This window comes from Magallana gigas, chromosome 6 (genome assembly GCF_963853765.1).
Source record: "Magallana gigas chromosome 6, xbMagGiga1.1, whole genome shotgun sequence".
NCBI classification, from domain to species: domain Eukaryota; kingdom Metazoa; phylum Mollusca; class Bivalvia; order Ostreida; family Ostreidae; genus Magallana; species Magallana gigas.
Window position 1 is genome coordinate 32,779,478 of NC_088858.1, and position 19,919 is coordinate 32,799,396.

The 19,919-nt window shown below is 33.4% G+C and overlaps 1 protein-coding gene across 2 annotated transcripts; it reads left to right on the forward strand.

The window, feature by feature from the left end:
* The first annotated feature begins 804 nt into the window (after positions 1 to 804).
* Positions 805 to 19,108, forward strand: LOC105317557 (protein phosphatase 1 regulatory subunit 27). Of its 2 annotated transcripts, none has more exons than XM_020062914.3 (5): positions 805 to 1,004; positions 3,009 to 3,043; positions 3,967 to 4,408; positions 15,395 to 15,545; positions 18,713 to 19,108. In XM_020062914.3, exons 3-5 carry the CDS (start codon positions 4,231 to 4,233, stop codon positions 18,888 to 18,890), a joined length of 507 nt encoding a protein of 168 aa, XP_019918473.1. In that variant the 5' UTR covers positions 805 to 1,004; positions 3,009 to 3,043; positions 3,967 to 4,230; the 3' UTR covers positions 18,891 to 19,108. The 2 variants fall into 2 exon arrangements, with proteins under 2 accessions (XP_019918473.1, XP_011412530.1); XM_011414228.4 differs by lacking the exon at positions 805 to 1,004 and adding an exon at positions 1,071 to 1,177.
* Positions 19,109 to 19,919: the final 811 nt, after the last annotated feature.

The window sequence follows — 19,919 nt, forward strand, 5'->3', positions numbered from 1 at the left end:
GTTCCCGAAGGGAGGGTAGGAAGTTCGATCACCTAAATTAGTCCATATTTCTTACAACAATTAGGTAGACTAATTAATATTTAACAATGAAATTAAGTTATATATCAAATCAAAATAGTGGGTAAATTTTTATGCGAAAATTCAGTCAGTTTCCTCTTTAGGTAAGCTATGACCATTGACAAGCAATGATCAAACACTGGTGAAACAATAAAATATCTCATTATACGGATGTGGTCTATCATTGTATACTTATGCATGATTCATAATTTTTTTAGTTGCCCCTTACCATTTTTTTATACCAAAAACTTCAAAATAACATTAAATAACACATACCTTGATGACTGCTGCGAAAAAAGTGCCCCCCCCCCCCGAATGCTACATGCCAAAGACGACATTTAAACGCTGGAAAACCAAAACAAAAAACTAAAACAAAACACAAAAAAAACCAAACCCACTGATGATTTTTGCACTGCATTTCAGCGTCCTGGTTACCATTAAGCTATTAATAATGCCTTTTGGACTCCCCACGATAATTAAATGCTAGCGCGCATTAATGAATTACAAAGTGAGGCCTTATCGGGACAACAAGTTGCATGCCTTCCATTGTACGAAACCCTTAAAGATCGATTCTCAAATATTCAATATTTACACATGTTAATGAGATCAAAGATGCAGGGATAACGACGGTTAGATTAACTGGATCGTACAAAGAAATAACCCCATTGTTGACGAGGCAATAAATCAGATAAATATTGTTGGTACAAATATCCTACAAGAAAACGCAACGCGGGGCCATAGGTGCAATATCGCTCCGAGATAGTGTTTCTTAGGTGTTAAATTCCGTGGGATTTTTCGCGGAGAAAGTGTTTATAAGATAGCGATAGATAACGTTATAAACTTGTAAAGTGGACGTGCCAGGACCTCGCTTTTTTTTTCCTTTCTCGGAATCATGACCACTCCGTTTGCACTGTTTTTGACTGTTTGGACCAGACGATACAAGCTAGGTGAGTGCCTCTTAATGGCGATAAAGATGTGTGTAAAGTGATTCAGACAGTAAATAAAGGGTGATAGGTGTCTAGTTGTATACAAGTTGTATTCAATGTAGTGTGGTACTGGCCATCTCCCTTGTCAGTCATTGATTGTCACGTTCACGGAATAATGTCTGTCTGTTTATCCGGTAAGTGTATGGAGATTACATGAATCTAAAAAACTTATATATTAAAAAAAAAATATACGTGTTGATGTACATCATTAAGTTGGAGTGGTTGTGGGGGGGGGGGGGTGTCATGGAGTCTATCTGTTTCTCACAATAAAATTTGTTGTTGTGACACACGGATGCATTCCATCTTGGACAAAAATGTTCACGAATTATGTAAAATGTCAAACAAATTCATACGTTTTACCCGATGACTATTTTTAAACCATTATCCAAAACACTGGTCAAAGAGGAGTTCAAATCTAAGCCATTTATCTGTTACTTAGAGTGTTTACCATTTTATTCGATCCTGATTTTAAAGAGAACTTTAAAAAAAAATCTCTAAACAACAGAATTCTCAATGTTTAAAACTCTTTCTAAGAATCTTTTTTTTCTCTCTGTTCGTGAAGAGAATTTAACTTTTGTATTATTTTGTCTGTATAATCCAGGTGGGGGTTTATTACAAAACCGTAAATATTTACAATGTTATATAATCATCCCAATACTAAATGTTACTATTTCTAAATATTCCTGTACATGCTGTAGATTGGTTAACTTATGTAAAGTCGATATATAATCAGCGTAATTAGCATGCAGTTTATCCGAAATTCTCTTATGACTAAAGATCACAGGTGTTGGATATACTTTATGTGCATGTGAATTACAAAGATATATATGAGGTACTGGTATGCGGCAACGCACTTTAAAAAAAATACGCACTTTGAAAAAAATATATTTTCAAAGTGCGTCATTTTTCCAAGTGAATTGTAACAGGGGTATTTATGAGTTTTCATCCAATATAAAGTTCTTTCTATCATAACTACCACTGACCCAATTTATATGACCAATGTAATGATTTGCAATTGTTCCCTTGCAACATATGTTGAAATGGGGTGAAAGAACAAATGACCTGAATTGAATGGTCAATCATATTTACACATATTAACACATATACAAATTACATCACCCACAGACATATATATCAGGTCACATTCGATATTTGTAATATTGCATTGTATTATTAATTGCTCAACAGCTGCAAGATTCACAGACATATATTAGACAATTAATATACACATGTTCATATACATATAAACGGGTCAGTTGAAAAAGGCAAGTTTATACATGGAGTTTTCTGATAACAAAAGCATTCTTATACATTTACCTAAATTGCAAAGATCTTTTACATTTCGTGTTGACAGTAGTTGAATCAATTTAAAGACAGAGGGTTTAGAATAGTAAAACTTCTTGAGGAATCTTTCTTTTCAATTACAATTAATACCAGACAATTATATTTCATGATCTACATATACATTATTATGTAGTTCTTTGTAAAATTCAATGTGAAATGGAACATGATACTTAAAACTCCGTAATTTGTTTCTATTTAAACGAATAAACATTAAAATCATGTGCCAATTCAAACAACTTATGTAATCGTTTAATAAGTATCCCTGTTGATCTTCGCTCTAAATATTGCTCAGGTAAGGCCAATACCAAAAAAAAAATGATAATGAAATTTGGGTCTGGGAAAAAACATATATTAAGATTGCGCTCATTCGAACGTTGCAAAAACTAATTTGTGGTTTGCTTAATTTCAATGCACTGTCGAACCAAAAAATTTTATGAGTCAATTAAATCGGGGCCCTCATGTTAGGAGTTAAAGAGTTAGGAGTTAGAGAAATTACGACTTGGGAATGGACATTACTTGTGTGTAGCTATTGTGACTCGGGGACAGAATTTGATGAATTGGGGGAACATTCGTTTGGACAGGATTGACCTTGTAAGGCTTGTTACAATTAATATTTTACAGGTGCCCCCTGCCACTAACAACTGACCCGCTTACAGGTAAGTTTCAGAAAATGGTGACATGTAACTGCAGTTTCTCTCTTTATCATATACTGTACAGTAAAGTCAAAATTAGAATAAGTCGTCTAGATTGATGTTTTTATTAAAAATATATTTAGAATGTATTTAATAAGCGAGGTTTCTAAAAGTACAGAGCAATTACCATGACGCCCCAAATTCCTTGTATTCAGGTCAGTAAAATTCGTTTCATAAAATAAAATTATATCTCATGCAATCAAGTGTGTGTAACAGTTCTACTTAAATTGTATAAGACTGACACTTGTACATATACATATTTAGACCTAATCTTGGAACAACCATTCTCTTGGCCTATCATATGTAGGATAATGAGCATTGTTAATAGATCTAGATCTGTACGCATCCTGTTTAATGTCAATTAGAATAACATTCATAGCTGACACAGACATAAGGTCAATAAACAGCTGTCCCCTATTTATCATTTTATTTGTTTAATAACAACTTCGATTTTCAAAGACCTGGAAATTAGGACAGTTGACTTATATCTCGAAGTTTGATGCATGACAGAAGCCACAAATTTTACAGGACAGACTGTGGTTTACAAAATAAGCTGGCCTTGTCTAAGATTGGCGATATGTAAACCTATTTAACTGATATTTAATCTACAAAATGGTGCACTATTTCTCTCCATTGAATTATCAGTTCGATTTTTTGTGTCAGATACAAGAGATATGATGTACCACAGGGAAATAAAGCAAAGGAGAAAAAATTATTAATAGAAACAAGAGCAAGTAAAAATAAAAATGAAAACAGGCCTTGGTTACTCCATGCAAGAAGACTCTGAAATATTCCAAAATGCGCCAGTTTTACAGTGTATAGTGTTTACAAAAGTTTCTAATCGCTAGTTAAAGATCTATAAAAAAAACTATACGTTTTCCTTTCAGATAAGTGTACGTCTGCTTCTAATCACCTGCCGAATTTATGAGCATGAGGTTGTCCTAGAAACGCTTCCCCGGCGAGTGCGTCTGCTTCCCAAGATTTCCTTCTGATTGTGTGCACAACTTTTGTAACCTCAATTTACCGTATCTCACTGATTTCATCTTAATCAATGCAAGACTCCGTTCTTTACTAGAAGAAGCAGGATCTGTGAGTTATATACATATGTTGTTTGGAGGGAATGTAAACAAAGCTCAGACATACAGATAAAAATGAGTCGTCGAGCGAGTTTGTTCGCCAAGCAAAATCCTGAAAAGGCTGGACCAAAAGTACGATTCCCCGATGAACTGGTGTTTCTGGACAATATTAAGGAAAATGACATCCCGGCCTTGAGTGGTATGCTCAGAAGAGCAAGTCTTCAGGTGGATATTAGTGGAATCAACGATGCAGGTAATCTACCCCTTTATTTTAGATTTCTTGATAAACTCCGGGATCTCTGTTGAAGAAGCTGATTACAGGAACTGAGCAGAATGCTTGCCTGCCTTATACCCTCAAAATGTGAACGGGGGTAAATAATCTCTCCAGTTTCTCTTGTCACTTTGAGACCGTTGTAAATGCAATTCTAAAAGTTGGGAGGGGGATAGTCCAATAAAAAATGGGGTAACCGTCTTTAGCTACTGGGGTACCGCATTCAGCCACTGGGCTAGGTGAAGACGGTTACCCCAATTTTTTATTGGTCTATCCCTCCTCCCAACTTTTAGAATCGCGTGTACAATGGTCTCAAAGTGACAAGTACGGATAACTGTGTCATCTCAAGCACAGATATCTCGAATATAATGGATATGTCGAAGTTTTTAGACAGTCCAATCACAGGATGAATGACCATCTTTAAGTCCTCCTTAAAGATAGCTTAAAGGTGTTTAAAGGTAGCTTAAAGACGATCTTTAAGCCACCTTTAAGCTACCTTTAAGCTATAAGTATTGCTTAAAGGTGGCTTAAAGAAAGCGTAAAGATGGCTTAAAGGCAGCTTAAAGACTATCTTTAAGCCACCTTTAAGCCACCTTTAAGGACAACTTATAGGTCCTTAATGTCCAAACTTCTTTAAGCCACCTTTAAGCTACCTTTAAGCCACCTTTAAGCCACCTTTAAGCCATTAAAAAAAATTTAATTCAATATTGTGCTTAATTTCCAACAAAATGTATTAACTTTATGAAAGAAAAGGTATTAAAGCGGTTTTTGTTCTAGAAAGAAAAATGAAAAAAAAAACCACAAAAAAAACCGGCCACGGCGAGAATTGAACCCGGGACCCTTAGTTTACTAGCATCTCCACACATCCTCTGCGCCACGGCAACTTACATATAAATGAGCGTTTTTATATCCTATATATCAGTGGATATTGAATCACTGTATTGAATGTGTTTACTTTAAAAAGATTTTGACAAACCATTCAGTTTGTAACAATCAATTATATCTAATTTATAAATTACATGCATGCATGTATTTAGAATGAAATACGGAACTTGGTCTTCAGTGAACAAAAATATATTATACCTAAATGGAAACCGTTAGGTTCACTATAGTAGGCTTTCTTAGTTAATAAATTTAAACCGAGTAGATATACGTTCATCTAATTTATAACTATAAAAATGTAAGAAAGAAAATGAAATCATTTCTTTTATTAAATGCATTGATACTATAAGGGTATTTGTTCAATTTCCCGCAATTTCCCGGTTTTCATGATCGCGGCGCCGTTCCAATATGTTTAAATATTTACATGTAATTGTATGTACATGTACATGATTTTTAAACTATCAATTCTATAACAAACAAAATTACCAATTACCGGTGACGTATTTACTGCATGTGACAATTGCAAATGACTTGTACATACAATTGAATGATGTGCTAGGCCGGGTATATTTGACATATATTTACCCTTATACATATATTTAAATAATCAACCCCTATTTATGATCACCGGTACATTAATTAATTAGCCTCAAGATTTTACTCTTACATACATGTATCGTTAATTTGTAGACGTAACATCTTTGAAACCCAGAGCTAGGAAATAATACTTTGAAAATGAATTACAAATGTAAATTAACTTTTATTCACTAGACTTATCGTATACTCGTACATACTAAGATTCAACGCCTTTAGAAACCCTGACGTGCACCTGGGCACACGACACACCTGTTGTGTATATCTTGTATATTCTGTGTTAGTTCCAGGGGTTTTCTTAAGTTGGAAAAACAATAGACTTTAATTAGATATACACAAACATGCACCTGGGCACACGACACAACTGCTGTGTATATCTTGTATATTCTGTGTTAGTTCCAGGGGTTTTCTTAAGTTGGACAAACAATAGACTCTAATTAGATATACACAAACGAACAAAACTTTGTCTAGACAAACAAAGCAGTAATATCCTGCCCGATATAACAAAGGCAGTTGAGAGTCTTTTCATCTTTAACATGTATCTAGCAGATCTAGAGTTAGAAATAATGAAAATTGAAAAAAAAATACAAACCTTAAACCGATTAACAAATTAAATCATGCATTTTTGGTTCATTATCTTTATTTTGTTTAATAACCGGATGAACTGAGAGAGAGAGAGAGAGAGAGAGAGAGAGAGAGAGAGAGAGAGAGAGAGAGAGAGAGAGATTTTTTTCACCGATTAATTTATAATAGGAAACAAACATACTTTAATTAGTTTTATGCACATATTAAGATACAGAGACTGCGCTCATACCTACAATAATTTTGAAACCCCCAAAAATTATAAAGAATTTTATATCGGCAATCTGTGTCCATCAGAGCGGTGCTGATGATAGCGATCTGTGTTTAATGGAGCGACAATTAAAACCGCCTGGAACACCCCCCCCCCCCCTTCCTTGGAAATTATATTATCACTCGGATGACCCCCTTCCATCTCTATAAAAGAGCTTTTGCATTTAATATATGTTTTTATTGTGCAGCTTGATCAATATTGACTTAAAGGCCACTTAAAGACAGTGTAAAGGCAGTGTAAAGAGAGCGTAAATGCCACTTAAAGATGCTTAAAGGTGGCTTAAAGGTGGCTTAAAGGTAGCTTAAAGAAGTTTGGACATTAAGGACCTATAAGCACTTGCTTAAAGGTGACTTAAAGGCGGCTTAAAGGTTGTATAGCCTTTAAGCTCCTTTAAGTCACCTTTAAGCCACCTTTAAGGACTTGCTTAAAGATGGTTTTTCGCCCTGTGAATCTAGTTTGAGATAACGAAGTTTGACTGTACGTTTTTTTTTCGACGGAATAGCATATCGGTAACTTGTTTACGATGAAGTGAGACAAACAAATCACTACATCTTTTATTATTTTTTTGATATTTTATTTGAGATAATCACTTGTTTGTCTCTTTGTTTTGTAATCGTCTGGTATTTAATTTTATGTAATAATCTACTAACAAAAATATGTTCACAGTTCAAACCAAACTTCACGGGGAGCATATTGCTATTGGAAACGGATCATTACTTGTTTACAAACTACCATCTCAATATCCATACAGTCAAGAAAGATGAAGGGTTTTTTAAGGTTCTGAACAGGGAATGAAGTTCTTTGGCAATTCTCTAGATAGTTAGCATCTGTTTTATTTCTTTCACAAGAAACTGGCAAATCACGATGAATAAAATAAACCAATTTATAAAAACTTGAATACGCGCATAAGATAAACTATGGATACCTTCACGCCCATTATCATAAGAAGAAAGAGCACAGTTTCGAGAAATACTCTCAAACCTAGCTTGATTGCCGCGGGATTCACTAGTTCACTAATTAATGAAGAATATATTTCCAACACTCTGCATTATGTTTGCTCTAGGCTTAGCAAAAAGTTCTTTGTTGCCTTAAATTTGGCTACCTGCACCTTACCTAATGTCAGTAATAAGGGTTTATAGAACCATTTTAACAAGGCCTTGGACTTTCAGCAGGACTTATCTATCTATTTCTTGTGTCAAAACAAATTAAAATGACGCTGGTTTCAAGTGAATTATACACCGATTGCGTAGTCATAGCTCAAAAGCCAGACAAATCTTGTTGATTTCAAAGAGCAATGGCTTGATGGCCTAAAATGAAATAGACAGTCCTAAGTCACATTGCTGTTTGACACCAACTACCCAAAGTCCAAGCTCTTGTTAATCTAAGTAGCTTGTGATACATCATTTGATATGATCCGAAGAGGATACCGGCTAAACAGTTTGGGATGCCCTCACATGAAAACTCTGAATGTGAGAACACCACGTTTATCATTTTGTCATTTCCAACGGCCTGAAATACCAGAGCGAGTATGAAGGTCTATCTATTTCTGTGTGGTGCATATCTATAGTGATTGTAGAACTGGGGCATTGGTTAGCAAACAAACCTTTCGTGTACAGTTTAGATTGAAATCATAATTTTGTTTTTACTTCACTGTATCATTATTGATAGCAGCACAAACAGATACTTCATGACGAAATATTCATATATTAGATATATCATATCTAATATCATAGTATAATATAATAATACTTTTTCCAATTTTGGTCCCATAGGGCAAACAAAATTACATTGTTAGAAAGAAATTTCTGAAAGAGAGACTCTACATACAAAATAGTCCATGTAGCAGCCGTGCAAATGCACATCAGGATGTCATAACGTATTGACAATATGCATGTACATATCTATGTAGTCAGAAAAGTAGCTTATACAAATACAAAGATGGTATTATGATCCCTATCAGTATTTCACTAATTAGCTTACATTTCATCATTCTCTCACCAGAAGCTTCGCTCTCACCTCTGTCAACCCCGGAAAAATAGTCTGCCACATGATCAAAACACGCATGGCGAGCACATGGCATTGTTGATTGGCTTCTTCTGTACAATCAACTTGAAGGAAGTCATCGACGGGCGATGACTTTGAGGACACGCTTAAAAACATCACAGGGGATGACATTGGTTGATGAATCGGTAGCGTATAGAAACTGATTTTTCAAACATCTGTCAAAATAGATCATGTGATCATATTTTAAGGTTTACCTCCGCAAAATAGTTCTCCAAGTAACGTTGAAATAAAAATAAATAACGGCGTTAAAGATTTAAATTTAATTATTCATTATCATATTCATAGACAAAAGGAATAATTACATAGATTTAAATTACATTTTGCCCATCGTTTAAGTTTGTATAAGAATCTTGTACATCGGGTGTTGACAGAGGTACAGTAAGCGAAGCTTGTCTAGCACGACAATGAGATCTCATTTATACGTATAATGGTGGCCCAAAATTAGAGTCATGTGATACACCAGCATCGGTATTCAATACAGAGTTCAAAACCGATGTTCCATTATGACAATGATCTATCGGACAACAATTGTTGGAGCCTTCTTGATTTGAATATCAAAAGTAGTGTTATATACGAAATACATATTTCATAATCAATAAATTTTCATGGAAACGAAATTCGTGCTTTATTTTTTGTTTTACGATTTGGTTGTACTTCATGAAAACTAGATAGCCTATAGCCAAAGCATGCTTGGTGCAGAGTTGCATGGATTAAAATTGGCTTAGTGGGTCCAGAGAAAAAGGTCACCGTTGTTAATGAAGAAAGAGTTCACTTAAGCTCAGCATAAATTTAGTCAGACAACGGACAGACAGACGACAGACAGACACTGGAACCTTCAGTTCAAGTTAAATAAGCTGATAAGATTTATTTGTATTACGTTAAACACCTATAGAAATCGTCCTTATCGTTGCATGTGTTATAATATACACGTGTATGAATGTTATAAAATCACATGCATTCATTGTTTAACTAGCTGTAAATAGCATTGACATTTTTTTAGCTAATCACCGAGTTCGTTAAAATATATCGGCTAACTCTTAAAAGTATGATTATATAGTCAGTAATTTTGATGATTTTATAGCACATTTAGACCATGCATGCTATGAGTGAGATTTTCAAAGCATTGGGGGAGATTTCTGAGAGTTGGCTGGATTAAACGCGTTTCTATTTGATTTTTTTAAAATTGGGCTTTTATTATAATAAATTTTTTAATTTAATGTATTTTACCGTTTAACTTCATAACCGGCCCTGATCACACTAGCTATTTGAAAAAGTAAACACTTTTACTTAGCTAATTAAAACTATGGACATAGATAGGATTATCATGTTTGTAAACAGGGGATCTGGTCCAGAAACTGAGCAGATTTCTCAATGAAAGAAAAAGTGAGCGAGCTCACATTCTCCACGCTCCCATATTGCACGGCGATGATATACATAGATTTCAAAACGAGCATAACTCCCAAAAAATCATAAAATCAAAAAATTTCTTACAAATATGCACATGACCTATAATTGTAGGTGCATGTAGTATACACATATACTATATATACATTTGTGTCCTAAATACAAAAGTCCGTTCAACGGGGTTGCGCTTACCAAAAACAAAAACAAACAAAAAAACAGGACTTAGTGACTGACATACATTTTCCCCCTCGCAACTTATTAATACTTCCGCCATGATACCCAAGACAGTATCATAACACCAGATTCAGCCATGTATCATCGTTAACTTTTATCTTTTTTTTAAAAGGATGGGAGTGTGGGGGAGGGGGGGGGGGCAGACTCATCCAAAAAAATAATCCAAGGGAAAAATAAATAGGAAATCCTTATCCGTGATGAGGGGTTGTTTACCTACATGTAAAACTTCAATTTCACTGTTACATGTACATGACTGTAATATCCTGAATTTCACTTCAAATTTTACAAGCTACCAAAACGTGTGTGTGGGGGGGGGGGGGCCAACTTAATGAAAATTCAATTTTCTATATGTAAATTTGAAAGACATACAAGGTATGTATTTGCTGCGAGAAAAAAGTTGGGGGGTGGGGGTGGGGACACAGTCCCCCTCCCGATGAACCGTGCCTGAGATTTATGGGGATTATAATGACTAATGATGTGTAAATATCGTGTAGAATGTAACTATCTATGCTTAATTTGTTTTAAAGCTGGATATAGCATATAAGATAAAAAATTTATTCTGCATTGGTTGATCGGCCAAAGTATGGCAATATTATAAGGGAAAAAATTGTACTGTTACGTATTAAAATGCTTTAGATTTAATTGAAATGCTCAGATATCATGAATATGTTCTTTAAATTGGCAAACATGGCATCGATTCCTAAATCGTGTACATTTTAAAGCTACACATATGTAAGCTTATAAAAACATCATGGGTGAAAAATAAAAATCTTAAAAGTCTGGGGGGTTTTAGATGTCATCGAGGATTTCTGCAGGGGGTGAGTCACTGTCTCCTTTTTTTCTATTTTACCTGGGTGTTAATAATTTCGAAATTGCAGTGTGGTTTCCTTTCAGAACAATTTGATATATATAGAGGATGTAGACAGGGGGATCCTATTGCTCCATATTTAATCATTCTATGTGCAGAAATTTTAGCAATTCTAATAAAACAAAATACAAGTATCAAAGGTATTGTGGTTAATGGTAAGGAACAAAAGATTAACCCAATATGCAGATGACAAAACTTTAGTACTTGATGGTTCACCAAAATCACTTTTTGCTGCACTTGAAACTGTAGATTTTTTTTCTACTTTCTCAGGACTAAAGATCAACAGCTCGAAAACAAAAATTGTTTGGATTGGTGCTAAAAAAATTTCTAAGCAAGTATATCACCATACTAGATGGAAACTAGTGTGGGGATGTACGACATTTAGTTTATTGGGAATAAAATTTTTTGTAGATTTGGAAAAAAATAGTTAACCTAAATTATGATATCCAAATACCAAAAATTAAAGCTATGATACAACAGTGGAACAGGAGAATACCTACTCCCATTGGTCGAGTCACTGTAGCCAAAACATTACTTTATCCAAAGCTTATTAACCATCTTTTTATTTCTCTCCCAAACCCGGATAAAGAAACTTTATCTTTTTTAAGTTATCTTTTCTATGAATTTGTATGGAATTCAAAGATTGACAAAGTGAAGAGACAAATTACCACTCAAGATTATTTAAAAGGGTGATTTAAAATGCTATAAATTAACAATTTTTTAAAGTCATAAAAATGCTCCTGGATTGGGAGACTTTTTAAAGATAAGAAACCATGGATGGACATCTTTTTTTAAATCCATGGCAATGAGGTTACAAAAAATATGCTTGATTTTGGAGACAAATATATGCATAATATTATGAAACATAGTAATGTTTTCTGGAAAGATGTATTTCAGTCATACTTAACAATATTTCAAGCTTCCGATAACATAATATTTAAGCAAAAATTCTTTTCTATGCCAGTTTGGTACAATACAAATACATGTATATGTGTTGGTAATAAAACAATTTATGTCAAATTGTGGTATGCACATGGTGTAAAAATGGTTAGTGACTTTTTGAATAATGATGGAACTTTTTTTTATCACAACATGATTTTGAAAAGCAATTTAGCTAGACAAATATTTGTACCATGCAATTTAATAGTGTTATCAGTGCAATATCTAAGTTTTTCAAGACCATGTCAGTTAATAGATCTGATGTGATTAAAGATTTTTCACCATTTATTCCTTTTTACTTTGAATATATACTGTTGAATGCAAAATGTTCCAAAGTTTTTTGTTATACTTTCATGTTAAATACTGAAATCTGATTGGTTAAGACGCAGTTAATAATATTTACTATTACCCTCAGCGTTAGCAACGCACTTGGCAACGGGTAACATTAAAAAATGTTACATGCGCGAAAATTATGCGCGTACGGTTCGCTGTATAATTCACGTTATTCCTATATAAAAGCAGTAAAATTTTCTTAAAAATTTTTAAAAAGACATTCAGTATAACAAAATAAATAGTGCCTGTTTGGGAGGATAACAGTTGAAATTGACACCCCTCGAATACCATTGTCAACCTCCGCTTCACGTCGGTTGACAATGGTTTTCTCGGGGTGTCAATTTCAACTGTTACCCTCCCAAACAGGCACTATTTATATAGTATCAACTCATTAATAGTAAAGATATTGTTCCCAAGGGAATTCAAAAATGGAACACTGAAATATCACTTCACTTAGATATAAATGATTCTGTGAAAGATTTTTTTAAAGTTTGTTTTAAGACAACTACTGATACTTCAATACAATGGTTACAATACAGAATTCTTCACAGAATTCTTCCAACAAACTATTATTTGAAAAAGATTAGTGTTATTTCATATGATGTATGTGCTTTTTGTAAGGAAAATGTGGAAACAATTCAGCACGTATTTATGACATGTTAAAAAATACTTCCTATATGGAATAATCTTAGTATGTATATTTATAGAAAAACTTCAAATAGAGTTGGCTTTAATGTTAAAAATGTACTATTTGGTGAACTACCATTCAGTGGTTACAACAAAGTAGTTAATTTTATAATTCTGTACTCCAAGCAATACATTTTTAATTGTTCAAAACAAGACAAAAAACCTGACATTATTGGAATGTTACATCATCTGTCATTCAAATATAAAGTTGAAAAATATATAGCTATCAAATCATGTGAGATTACAAAATTTAATAAACTCTGGGTAAATTGGAAAAACATATTTGAGATATAATTTTAAACATGGTAAACAACTGTTCTATTTAAATTTGTGTGTGTAAATGTGTGTATATATATATATATATATCCTTTATGTTTGTTCTAAAGAGAATGTACATGTAGTATGTAAGGGAGAGAAAGACTGTGAAAGTGAGAATGCCAAAAAATTCTTATATATATATTACCTTCTTTATGAAATCATATATGATTGTGAAAATGAACAAAAAAAAAAAAAAAAATAATAATAATAATTTCGAAATTATTGTTTAATAATAAAAATGTGTTTATCGGTTAAAACTAGACATATTGCTTTATTTCTAACGAAGGAAGCCGACATCGTATCTTGAGAGACAGAGCAAACTTTACAAGATACGTACCTGTACAAGTGTATGTATATATATATGCATATAGTATGCTTACTTGTACGTAACAAGTGTATGTATATATATGCATATAGTATGCTTACTTGTATGTAACAAAATTCAACGTAGTGTGATATTCATTTATAAAAGTAAATGTAGATTTTAAAAGGGCGTTGAATAAAAAATAAGACGAAAGGTTCAAAATGTGGACAATATATAATAGATGTTATGATATTGTTGATAATTTTTGATTATCTGGTTACGTGTATAACATTTATATTGAATTTTAATGGTAATTTTCACAAAACACCATATCTAGCATCACAGAGTAGAAAGGGCAAGTTGTTTTTCAACAAAACTTAATTGTAATGAAATATTATCAACAACACAAACTTCTCATTGGCTGATCTATACCGCAAATTGGTAGTATTATAGTAAATTAATGATGTGAATACTAGTATCATGTGCCGATATACCGGTAGGTCCAGCCTAAAAAAAAACCCCACAAAAGTATTCCTCGGACTTCCCCCCCCCCCCACCCCTGGGAACATTTTCTGAATCCGCGCACGACTATGTATATAATTTACAACACCCATCAAATGAACCACAGTAAGAAAGTATTAGATGTTGCATTTATAATGTATTTTATATTTCGTATTGGAACGCAAACCATTCGACAGGAAGAGAAAATATATTTCAATCCACCTGTTTCAGACATTTTTGAAAGAAACAAATTGCGTCAAACAGTGTCTTGCTGTTAATACCATAGTCAGTATGGGTCGCTAGACATCTTATAAAATGTACATGCATATAAGACGTCTAATTTAGAAAACAAATTGAAAGTAACAGAGTAAATGTTATTTATTTAGCCTAACAATGGCGACAACGATTTTATAGCACCCTCCCATTATATCCAGCTCCTTCAAAGCGAACGTTCTTCAGTCTTTTGTTGTTTTTTTTTATTATTTTTTCATTGTTTGTGATTTTTTTTTTATTGTTTTAGAACAGGTGTCAGTTTTGGTTTTTTTCATTTATTTATTAGGGCCCCGCTCTGCGGGCACCCTATATGGTGATCAGTCTGTCCGTCCGTCTGTCCGTCCGATATCACTTGTCCGCGGCGCATATCTTCTCTTCCCTTGGCCCAATCTGGCTCATACTTTAGCCACGTATTGCCTTTGGATACAGGGTGTGCAGCGACCTTGAACCATGTTTCTGTGTTTATGGTTAAGGTCATATAGCAGAATTAGATATAAAATCCTTGTCCGGAGCATATCTTTCCTCCCATTGTCCATTATTAAAGTGGGACCCTATGAGATGGTCACCATCTCAATTTTGTCTAGTTTGTTAAAATATATATCATTGATATTTTTTTTGCAATTTATTCTAGTAGAAATTACACTACCATCATAGTAACATATAAAACACGCTAAAACGTAATTTCTCTTGAATTACTGGATTCGTTCTTTAAAGGTTTGACCCCGCTCCACCAGGCAGTGTTAGACGGGAACTTGATGGCTGTCCGGCTTCTGATAGAACATGGCGCAGACATCAACAAACAAGATGCAGACTCATGGACGCCCCTCCACGCCGCATGCGCAGAGGGTCACGCCGGTATCATAAGGTGTGTGTGTGATGTTAAAGGAACAAAAAAAAAAAAAGAGACAAATTTTGTCCAGACCGTAATTTCGAAATCTTTTAAATGAAAGACTTCGTTCAAACTTGATACATAGATAGATAATGTTAAGAAATGAGAAACCAAACTGACACAAAGTTGTGTTCTTTATGTCAAAGTAACGAAAAAACTATCGTGCATCTGTTTTGAGACTGTTTACATGTCCAAAATCTTTTAAGCCACTTTATATCAATATGTGACGGAAAAGGTTTACATATTACATTAGAAGAAAAATCATTTATATTAGGAACCCCTAATTCAATTTATTTGGGTATAATTTTCTTATAATCAAATCTTACATGTACAGGAAGAGATGTCTACAGGAAAACTTATCAATCCATGAACTTCTGATTGATCTCAAAACCCATATAACTACACTTAAATACACTGCAACAAAACAAGGCAAATATAATAATTTCTTAAACCAATGGACTGACTGGCTTTTTCTCATGTACATGTAGATCCTGACCATTGACATAATTACATAAGGCACGATTTATCTATACCTTGTCTGAATACAACAACTCGGCAGTAAATATTTTGATTACGCCTTATTATTAATAAAATATTTCTGACCAGATACATCCTCATAATCCCCCCACTCTCTCCCCCCACTATCCATTTCCTACTGTCCCTCATTTTCTCTCCCTTAAATTTGTTGAAATTGATCCTGTCAACAGACTTTTCAATTGTGCTAAGTATACTTACATGTATATATATATATTGTATGATATATTGTATGTGCAAATGAAATTAATATCATAATAAAAAAAAAAAAAATAAATAAATAAATAAGAAACCATACCGAAATTTTTCGCGTAGGCGATTTCTAGTTGAGCGATGGTCTACATGTATGTCCAATACGGGGGCGAAGGCGATCTGTCGTCCATTGACATTGTCCATTCAAAATACTCTATTTCAACCCACTATGTTTGATTCCACAAGTGTGATATACATGTACATACAATCTGATTCAGACGTGAATTTCAACAGATGTCCCTATATTTTCATCGTAGTTTCGTCCTTGAGCCGGAAACGAAAATATCACCTTTAATTATATTTTCACTGGATTTACTTGATACTGGTTAGTGAACGGTAGTGTTAATATTTTACCACCACAATCCCCTTCCTTCTTCATGGAAGCAGCTAACTAGGGGGTGAAGGGGACGAGCGTCTTCAAATAACACTTAACACGTCTACAGCCCAGCGCGAATTATTTTATTTCAAATTGATTTTGGTACCTTCCTATACCTGGCATTGTAAATACATGTATACCACATCAGTGGAATCAAAATGAGTTGGTTGCAATAAAATATTTTGAATGGAATCGTCATCAACGGTTTAGAATTTGTCCCCGCAAACAAAATGGCAGTGAAGATAAAGAACCAATCTGCAGACGACAGCTTGAAAGATTTAAAATGACATTCAAGTTCTACAGACAAACGTACATGCAAGAAAAATATGGCAAACAGAAGCACAATGTTTCATAAATGTGTTCGATTTAAACATAAGTTTATTTTTAAACTTGCGTCAACTGAGTATTTTTTTTTCATTAAGAAACCCGACTACAGCTATTTTGTCAGTTTCTAACAAAACCGAATCCCGATCTTAGTTTAAAGTAATTTGTTTGGGTATGAATATGTTCATGAATTAGTATTCCTTGAACTTTGTTAAACTGGCGACAAATATTAATGCATTTATCTAACAGCGTCCAGTTACTAAAAAAAATTTTCTCAAATACACAACTGTACATTTAATATAACTTTTGGTGTTATATTATTAACACAAAGCGTGTGTAATCTTGTTAACAATCGTTGCTAGCCAAGGGTTCGATCCATGTATTTTCATCCTCCGCTAGATGAGTCAGAAAACATGCTACATGTTGAGTAATTGTACAGACTGAAAGGTCAGCACGGTCTGACGTCAGACTCATTAAAAGTTGTAGTATAATTATGATCCATAGGTACGTAAGAACTTTCTCTGTTATTTCTTACTACCAACGATAACGGTTATTGCGTTTTTTACTCACTCATAGGGATAATTTAATAAACAGTGATACAATGAGGGTAAACGGTATGAATAAAAACAGTAAAATGCAGTGGCTTCGGAGAATAAAAAAATGAAAAGGGGGGATAGACTTATTAGAAATTTTGACAAGCAAAAAAAGAAAAAAAAAAAAAAAAAAGATTATGTTTAACTTTGTATTAAAAAAAAAAGTGTGTCTGTTGGTGGGGGTGGGGTAAGCACCCCACTAGCCCCCCCCCCCCCCGGGTTACGACACCTATGAATTGCATTCTTTAGTGTTTCATACGGGCTTTAAAGGTGGTGGTGATCATTGCGGGAATTTTTTTATGTATTCATATTTAACTGTACTGCTATTCTCGCTACCATTCTATACCCGTATGAACCACAAAGAAAAGCATAACTGGGTGAAAAGAATGTGTTCTCAGAACTGAAGATTTTTTAAAATCACTCGTGAATAAAAACTTTTTCAACTTGTATTTAAAGCAATATTAGCTGTATTTCTTAAAAGTTTAGTTTGCTGCAAAAAGCCTGCTAGTATGATAAGTCTGCATGTAACTTAAACTTTTATGATAAATAAGATTTCAAAAAAATCATTAATTTTGGTCGGAAGAAAGATTTCTCTTCAAAGGAATATATTGCAGATCAATTTTTGTACAGGACCACAATAATTCAATTGTGCTTCAATTTTAAAAGGCTTCTTCATGGCTTTTCCAACAGAAATAAGGGCAATAGAACTTTAAAACCTTAAAAATTTTGTTATTTTAGTAGTAAATAACATTTTCGTAAAAAAAAAATTCAGCAACATTGCAGCTCATATTGCTTTAAACATTCTTTAACGATGCGCTTTAAATCATTGACGTAAATTATTTGTGATAAAAATCTACAGTGAAGGTCTTTTTTATTTGTAAGCATCTATTTGATTTAAATCATATTGAGTTATATGCCGATACACATTTTTATTTAAGGATCACGGATTTGATTAAGACCAGTCTTTTTTTCAACGCTTTCGAACGAAACCCAACATATATATCATGACGACACTGTTATTACACTTGACCCAGAGGGTAATAGTTGCCGTTTCTAATCTTCAGGTTGCTTCTACAGCATGGCGCAGACAAAAATATTCTGACAGAGGATAAGGAACGGCCCATAGATTTAATAGAACCTACAGACTTTGAGGCAGTGAGCGCCATATTGTCTCCCTTAGCAAACCAGGACCAGTGTTGTGATGGAAACAGTGGAGATGAATCAGACGATGAAGAGAAATGAAATTCTCGTTAGACATTTTGACGAACATTTTTTTTATTTATCATTATTAGATAATCATCTATTCATTCTTATCATTATGTTTGATCTGATATAATTTTCTATACAAAAGATGTTATATATAAAATCAAAATACAATGTAGTTCTTTTTTCGTTTTCATTATTTTTTGTCGTGAATAAAAGAGCAGCTATTAAATATGTATGTAACAATAAAAAAAAAACTTGTTTTTTTTTTTTATTCAGAATAAGTAATCGAATATTTGATTAAGGTAGTGGAGTGAAATTATTATAGTTATTAATTTTTTTCCCGTTTTAGCTCACCTGGTTTACACTACTTCAGTGATATTTCTAATAGTCGATCAAATTGTCGAGTTATAAGTGAGATGCATTGCACAATTCTAGTGTTATTACCTATTACATAAAAAAACTTACCAAAATGGTGACCATGCCTCTTAAACAAGATACCATGTTTTATCAATCTTGGAACCCGAGAGACTTTTCATGCTTTCATTTTACATTCATCAACAACAACTGAAAGCCAACCATGAAGAACGCTATAACGAGGGCCAATCAAAAAATACGGAGACTTTTGTCATAACATTTTTACTTTACATCATATTACCTAATGATTTAGCAATAATTTTCAAGCAATTTGAATAAAAAAAATTGAATGTTTTCTTTATGTCTAAGAATTATTTAAACTTTAAAACTACAGAAATGAGGTCACGGCACCGGCACACTCTCGTATGACAGTATTACGTTTAATTATCTCTATTTTATAACTATTAAAATCGTACCGTGTTATTATATTGTTAGTAAATCTTTCTTCCTTGTCGTGACCAATAAAAATATTTCTAGACACTTGACTGCTTTATTTGTAGTTTTAACAGCAAAATGTTCATTATATAAATTATTTAGAGTTTCTCGTGGAATTTATTTTGTTTAATTATGTTTATAATAGATCCTGCATGTTCACAGAATTCATTAAGAATATGTTGTCATGTTGTAAATTTTGAATTTTCTGGGTGGGTG